The sequence below is a fragment of the Cicer arietinum genome, chromosome 7 (assembly GCF_000331145.2).
Source record: "Cicer arietinum cultivar CDC Frontier isolate Library 1 chromosome 7, Cicar.CDCFrontier_v2.0, whole genome shotgun sequence".
Lineage (NCBI taxonomy): Eukaryota > Viridiplantae > Streptophyta > Magnoliopsida > Fabales > Fabaceae > Cicer > Cicer arietinum.
In genome coordinates, this window is record NC_021166.2 from 26,892,775 (window position 1) to 26,900,591 (window position 7,817).

General features: G+C 29.6%; 1 protein-coding gene across 3 annotated transcripts; it reads right to left on the reverse strand.

The window, feature by feature from the left end:
- Positions 1–4,995: 4,995 nt before the first annotated feature.
- Positions 4,996–7,271, reverse strand: LOC101495604 (zinc-finger homeodomain protein 11-like). Of its 3 annotated transcripts, none has more exons than XR_012163831.1 (3): positions 5,970–7,271; positions 5,601–5,670; positions 4,996–5,014 (listed from the first exon to the last, which is right to left on the reverse strand). XR_012163831.1 is itself a non-coding variant. In XM_004509911.4 (2 exons), the coding sequence occupies exons 1-2, from the start codon at positions 7,009–7,011 to the stop codon at positions 5,663–5,665; spliced, it is 1,050 nt and encodes a 349-aa protein (XP_004509968.1). In that variant the 5' UTR covers positions 7,012–7,271; the 3' UTR covers positions 5,438–5,662. The 3 variants fall into 3 exon arrangements, 1 of the variants encoding a protein (XP_004509968.1); XR_012163832.1 differs by lacking the exon at positions 4,996–5,014 and adding an exon at positions 5,038–5,054; XM_004509911.4 differs by lacking the exon at positions 4,996–5,014 and having other exon boundaries at positions 5,438–5,670.
- Positions 7,272–7,817: the final 546 nt, after the last annotated feature.

Below are 7,817 nucleotides of genomic sequence, written 5' to 3' on the forward strand. Positions count from 1 at the left end.
TGGAAATGCATTAGATCGAGGTTCATATGTCAATCTGAAACCAAATGAACACTACAACATGGTGGAAAACAAAAACAACACTGCAACAAGATAGGAAAACCAAAATAGTATCGCACTAAGACGACGAAATCAGGAAGAAGAAGAAAAAACATGTGTGAAAATCATTTAGATCGATAAAAGAGAATGAGAAACATAATTTACATAGATGATTTTGGATCAAAAAATGACCCTGAACCACCTCTTTTAGATAAAGAAACTAGAAATAGAACAATGAGAATAGAGAGACGACTATTAGGTTTGGAGACACCAAAATCATTTAACTTCAAGTCATGCAAACATTCTGTGTTATTTGTGGTTTGTAGGTAAGTTCTTGCAAAATCAGGGCTCAAATAGCCCTACAGGGATTCAAATTGATTATAGCCTCAAAAAAATTTATTTATATAATATAATAAAAAAGAGGGTGATTTTTTTTGGATTAAATATATTTGTAATCTCTACAAAATTAAGACTTTTTAAGTTTAGTCTCTAAAATAATGTACTCACTTCTAGTTTTTATGAGATTTTATAAGAACTAAAAATATATTTTCTTTTTACAAAAGAAATAGAGACCAAATGAAAGTGAATAAAAAAATTTAAGAATTAAAATTTTTATAAAAACTAAAATAAAATGTTAAATTTATAGGAACAAAAATTTATTTTACTCTTTTTTTTAATTATTAAAATTACAATTTTTTTATTAAAAACTTAGTTTTTAAGATTAAGAGCCTCTAAAATATTTAATACTCTCGTCTGCAAAATTAGTAGTTTTCACTAATCTATAAAATTAAATAGTAATGAATATAATAAAACAGCACAAAACAACAAAAACTTAACGCTTCTTAATCCAACCCAATATAGAAACAAACCAAAGCAAATCATGCTGCTTGCCTTTTAAGTAGAGACAGAAAAAATGTTGTAGTAATTTGTTGTTCTGCCGAGGTTAAAAAGTGGCCCATCAATCGGTTCATTTACAATTTGGATCCTTCAAATTATTTACTGCCTGGTCTGTATATAGCGGTAAACTGTTAGATTAAACTCTTGATATTTTTTTTCATATATTTTTCCTGTTTTAAAATTCAGAGGATCGAGATCATATCAATTCAACTTAAACTTTTTATGGGGAGATGTGATGAAACGAGAAAAAGTTAGTTGGACGGGGTGTGGGTAGATGTGATGAAATGAGAAAAGTTAGTTGGACAGGGTGGCATAAGGTATGTTTAGCAAAGGAACAAGGAGGATTTGGAATAAAATATTTGGTTGCATTTAATGTGTCACTTATAAGATTTTGAAAATATAGATGGATTGGTTCTGCACCACTTTGTGAAATGTTTCCTCTGATCGAATAAGGGGATTTTCGGTCAAATTAAGATAAAACAGATTTATGAGAGGCTTCAACAACTTTGATATTAATTATTAGCTGGAAAAAACGTTAAAGATGTTATGACAGTGATCTATTCCATCAAAAGTTAGCATATGTATTTGGAAGTGTTACTTGGACTTTAGAAAGAGTGGTTGAATAGTAGAGTTTTAAATTTTACAAAAAAATTTAAAAACATAGAGGATGTTTGTGAAAGCATGATCGTTTATTAGGCTAATAATATTGGAAAAATTTCTTTTAGAAACTCAATGATATTGTATTTAACCACAATCAATGAATAACAATTTATACACAAATATAAATGGTAGATTGATTCAATCAAACAAGATTGGAATTTATCGTTTATTGGATTGCAACGATGATAGCACAATTTTTACTAATAACAATTACAATCATCAAATTGGTCAAAATAAAATTTTTATTATTGTTAATTTTTATATTATGCAAAATAATGTTATCAATTAAAGAATATTGAACAAAAATCACAAAAGTACAAGAATAAGAAGAAATAAATCACACTGATTTTTATATTAGTTTCTCTATTTGGTTCTTACATGTAAATTATATTTTAGTTCACATTCAAATAAATGAAAGTTTCTTTCTTTATTATTATTCAACAACCAAATTTATTAAAATAAACTTCAAGAACAAATTTAAACACTATCATCAAAATAAAAATTAGGAGTGTTCGAAAGAATCAATTTAACCTAATCACACCCACTAACCAAACCATTCCAAACCTTGAAAGCTCATACCATCCTTAAAAACTAACCAAACCTATTTATGCCAAAAGATAAAAAATAAAAATAAAAAATAAGAAAAAAAGAAGGGTACCCATATGAAAAATAGGTCCAACTCTCTATCTCATTTAGAGACAATAGATCAACACTATCTTCGTCAGTCCTAATCTAAAACCACTATCTCCTCTCTTGAAATTGCAGCTCCTCCTCCGATATCATAGCATTAAATTGCATCCTTGATGTCATAGTTCCACCTCCATCGTTCTTGTCGACATATGTAAATTCCTTTCTTAAGTAATCGAATTTTTAGGGTTCATCTTTTTGGTGTTTAGTACCGTGTATGTTTAAACTTTTCCATCCATTTCCTAAACTCTACAAGATGTAGGTTTCTTTCGAATCTCACATGGTTAAAATAAGAATTAATGAAGACAATGAAGTTATGATGTTGTTAATCAATTATTCAATTTTTGGTGATATAGAGTAAAAGAAGTTTGAAATAAATTTATAGATGAGATTCTAAGTAATAACATAATCTGATATATCAGTATTCAGTTAGATCCATGTGTTTTCGCTCTTCTAGAAACTATTGATTTACATGATAAAATTTTAAATTGAACTACATTAAAATTTGAATTACGCCATTCCATTTTAAAACTGAATTTTTGAATAGACAATTTTTAAAATTGGTTTATGGTTAACACTGATTTGAACCAATTTAGAACCACTTCCATTTTCTATCTAATTTATGTTATAAATGGTTTGGTTTATGAAACCAGAACCATAAAATAGGGTTGTTAACATAATTTGGTTAACCATATGCACACCCCTATGCAAAGTTGAATTAGTTTTAAATAGTGACAAATTAGTTATTTTATTATGAAGCATTGCATTTCATTAACTAACACATGTTCTTTAAAATACTATAATATACTCCATCGGTTGAACACTTTCGCGCATTCTTCTTCATTCTTTCATTCAAAATCATAAACAAAATTAAACACTTTATTTGATTCAAATCATGTGTGATTGAGAGAAAAACATCAAATTGAGGTATCTTTGGTTGGGGTGTTCGATCCAAATGCAAGTAATTGAAGGGATATCAATTGGTTTCATGTTCATAATTGCTAATAACACACTCTCTAAAACACATCCTAACATAATCTCCTTTTTGGTTGAAATTTACATGTTATCGTCATATTATATGGATCCCATTTGAATTTTGTGGGATTCGTGTAACTTCCAACCAATAAAATATAGTGTGTTGAAAAATGTATATTAAAGAATATTCTACAATAATATTTTTTTTACAGAAATATTCAAATTAAAGAGTTAAAATTTTATAGAGACTAAAAATATATATTAATATTTGTGATATTAAATAAAAAAAAAACAAGTATTTTTTATCAACAAAAATTTATTAATGGGGAGTAAAGAGTACTCTAACTCATATATAATTAAGAGTTTAACAATTTATTACATTCAAAAGAGATATTAAACCAATCTGAAAATTGCAGCCCAGTCGGCTTTCCTTTCCATAAAGCCTACATTGTAGTGGTCCATAACAACCATTTGAAAGCCTTTTGATCTGCACTTGTAGATACAGTACGCGTCATGTCGTTAATTTACTGTCTAAAATCAACAATCTGCCTATTTGGAAGGAATGTCGTTTGACACTTTGAAATCAACTTGCCTAAAACTCCTTTAAACCTTTGAGCAAGCAGTTTTGAAATTATTTTATACACGATTCCAATTAATTAGATTGGTCTGAACTCATGTAAATTCTGTGGGTTGTTATTCTTCGGAACTAGCGTTACGAACGACTTTTTCACAAACGAGTCCTATGTTCGTTCCTTATGAGATTCGATCAAATTGATTGCATTATTATGTTGATACAAACCCCTATCAACCTTTAGATGACCTATAATTCTAATTGCAAGTTTGAAATTACCATAAATTTGACAAAAGTAATATGATACTAAAATCTTATTGAAATTCCAAAATATAATTTGTATAAAACCGTTTCTACTAATTTCACCGTAAATCTAAATACTACTAATAGGTCATCTTAAGCTCTATTTTTGTCGGAGGAGCACAACCTACACCCAAGTACCATATATGCAAAATGGATTTTGCTTAACATGTTTGAGTATTACTATGATAAATTAATTTTACCTTTAAAATTAATCTTTACTTAAAATCAAAATTTATAATTGCAATTTAAATATTATTTTTATATGGAAATTTTTTTAACTAATTATTAGGTGAGTATATCAAAATATAAATTACTTTATAATCACTTTAAATTAAAATTCATGTTCCAAATTTAATTTTTCAAAATCAACTTTTGAGACTGCGTAATCAATCAAACACTTAGAGGTGTAAGTGATACCGCCATTCACAACAACAACATTAGATAATGTTTAATAATAAATAGATAAACCGTAGACAATTCGAATGATCTCAACGCCATCTCCTAATTCCAAAATATTATCCTTGATTCTTTTTTATACCAAAAAATATGCTAGCACGGTTTTCAATGGAAATTAACTCTATTTGGAAGATAGTAACACCAAATAGGCAAATTGGGACTAATGTCATTATCCATGTAATTAATGGGTTTCTATTCTTCCTTTGGGGAAAAATTCTCGAGGACCACTTTTATACACAATTATATAAAATCATAAAAAGAAATTAATATGAACACTACTATATTAGTTTAGTGGTGTGCCTCATATGCAATGTTTATCAATAGCATTATCTCCATGACAGAATCCTATAAAAGTAGGAGACCCTCATAAATGAATAAAGACAAATTTGCAGATAAGTCCCAACCCATATTTGACAAAAGCTTTGTGTGCTGCACAAACAAGTATGGGCACTTTGAGAGGTGGATGCTTCTATTAAAGTAGATAGATATATGTAATTAATATTAACGTTCCAAAGTTAAATCAGTTGTCAAGAGAAAAATGTGACAACAGTAAGAGCCAGCTAGTTATTATCACCTAGCTACCTAGCAGAGGATATGAAACGTATGGTCTGGGATCATACTAATTAAATTCATAGTCTATGAATATAGTAACATTTTAATACATGCCTAAAAAAGAGTAAATTTTAATAAAAACCAAAGACAATTGGGTTTTCACAAGGTTTTAGTAGTAGTTAAGAGGACATCTTAAATAAATGGTTAAAAATTCAATTATGAATAAAATTCTATTAAAAGGGGAAGACCTCATTTTAACGGTGAATGCTCTTTACATATAATAAAAATTAAAACTAAAACTAAAAGCAAAAAAATAGTTGTAATTTATGAAATCATACTCCATACGGTCAAAAACAAAGTCCACATTTGTGTGGCCTGAACTTTTAGAGTGTTAGATCAAAATCAAAATATCAACATTTATTTTGATTTTAACAAAATAAAATATCAAACTTTAAATACGAACCGTTCCATTTTAGATCCAACAGCTCTAAAAATGCAATCCAGGTTTTTTTTTACTGCAGTCCGTCAATTACCTACATTTTACCACAATATCAAAAAATCATGACCCGTTATTAAAAAAAAAAAATTAATCGCAATCACATTAAAACCATAGTTGATGTGTGCTTTAATCTCAATCACAATTAAAGATACATAAAAAAACATATAATTTCGATAAAATGCAACTGATCTGCCTCAATCCTATATTAGAGTTGATAAAATATAAATAAAAAGGGAAAAACTAAAAAAGACTTGTAAAAACCAAAAATCTCTCTACCAGCTTAATTCCCATTAATCTAATTTTCTGAAACAAATAAAGATCAAGAAGATAAACCATTAACAGAAGAAACATGAACATTATTGACACAGCCATCTTCACTCGTATGAATCTCATTGTTAATATCACTGCGAAATCCACTTCCACCACCATCATTGTTCTTATCATCAACATTTTGATCACCAATTCCAATTCCAATTCCAACATCAGATTCTGATCTCTTATTCTTATTGTTATGCATCCAAACTTTGAAAACCCCTCTTGAAACACCAACATCATTGCAGAATTTCTGAACCAATCCATCATCACCCTTTTGCATTCTCCATCCCAATTTCTCAGAAAATTTTTGCATCTTCTCTTTCTGTTCTTTGCTGAATTTTGTTCTGTACCTCTTTTTTCCACTTGGGTTGTTCTCAATCTTAACAACGGAGGAGGAAAAATTGATATGTCTTTGATGATGTTGATCATGATTGGAAGTTGTTGGTGGTGTTGTTGAATAAGCATTTCCAAGTGCTAAAAGCATGTGGGGTGCTGAAGTGTGGTAAGAAGAAGGTGGTAAATGTGAGAGTGGTGGTGGTGATGATGGGCTTGAAATTGGGCTTGGGCTTTGACTTGGGCTTGTACTTTGACTTGGACTTGTGCTTTGACTAATTGGTCCACGGTGCGATTGTGGTAGTGGTGGTTGTGGTGGTGGAACTGTTGTTGAAGGTGTTGTGTAAATGCAACTTACAAAATTGTTGTTGGTGGTTGCGGCGGTGGTGGTGATGATGTGTTCTTGAGGGTCACGGCGGTGGAAGTTACGGTGACAACCACAAGCTGCACATTTGAGGGAACGAGGGTCATTGAGATTAACAGAAGAAGAAGGCATGAATTCGCCACATCCATCAAGTGCATGTCCACCTAAAGCTGCAGCATGATTTTTGAGACATTCTTTGTAAGAAACAACCATGGATGGTGGTGGTTGATGCGGCGGAGGAGTGATGGTTAACTGGTGGCGTTTGTGTGTGCCGTTTGTGAAAGGTGAAGACTTTAAAGTTGTTGTGTTGTTGGGTTGGGTTGATGGTGGTGTTTTAGCATCTGCATCTATGGTCATGTCCATGTCTTTGTCTCTCTTGAAGAGAGAGAGAGGGGATTAGGGTTTTTTTTTCTTTCTTTTTTGATTTAAAGGGATGTGTTAGTTTGATGAAGTGTTGTAGGGTTGAAAGGGGAAAGGAAACAAAAGGGAGAAAAAACAAGGGAAAGGGATAATGGGATTGTTTTTGGAAGAAAGAAGGTGATGATGATTATGGAGGTAGAGAGTGTGATGATGATGGTTATAATGAGAAGTGATGACAAAATCTGAGGTTTAAATGGGGTTGTGAGATATTGTTAAAGGGATACAGCAATATAATACGGTCCCAAAATCTCCACCACTAATCATTTCAGATGAGAACACAAACAACACAATAAATAAATTATTAATTATTAATTTCTTTTTATCCTTTATTACCAAATAAAATCTTTCATATCTTAATATTAACTTTAATCTTATTTTAATTTTAACCTTATTTTAATAAAAAAATCTTTTTTTTTTACAATTCATTTAAATCTTAACTTTAACTTATTTTAATATTAAAATCTTTATTCTAATAAAAAATATTTTAATGTTCATGTATTTAATAATATGCACAACTAATTTACTTTAAAAGATATTTTTGACACACTATTCAATTTATTTACTTTGTCACATTACCATTTTAAGTCATTTATTTTTAGTCAGATTTGGATTACACTAGCATAAAAACTTACTTTTAGACGCTTACTAATTAAACAACATTTGTTTTTTCTATTTATTTGTGATTTTGTCACTGTTAGAGTTATTAGAAATCAATTTTAAAAGTCATCATAAATTAATTGAACAATATC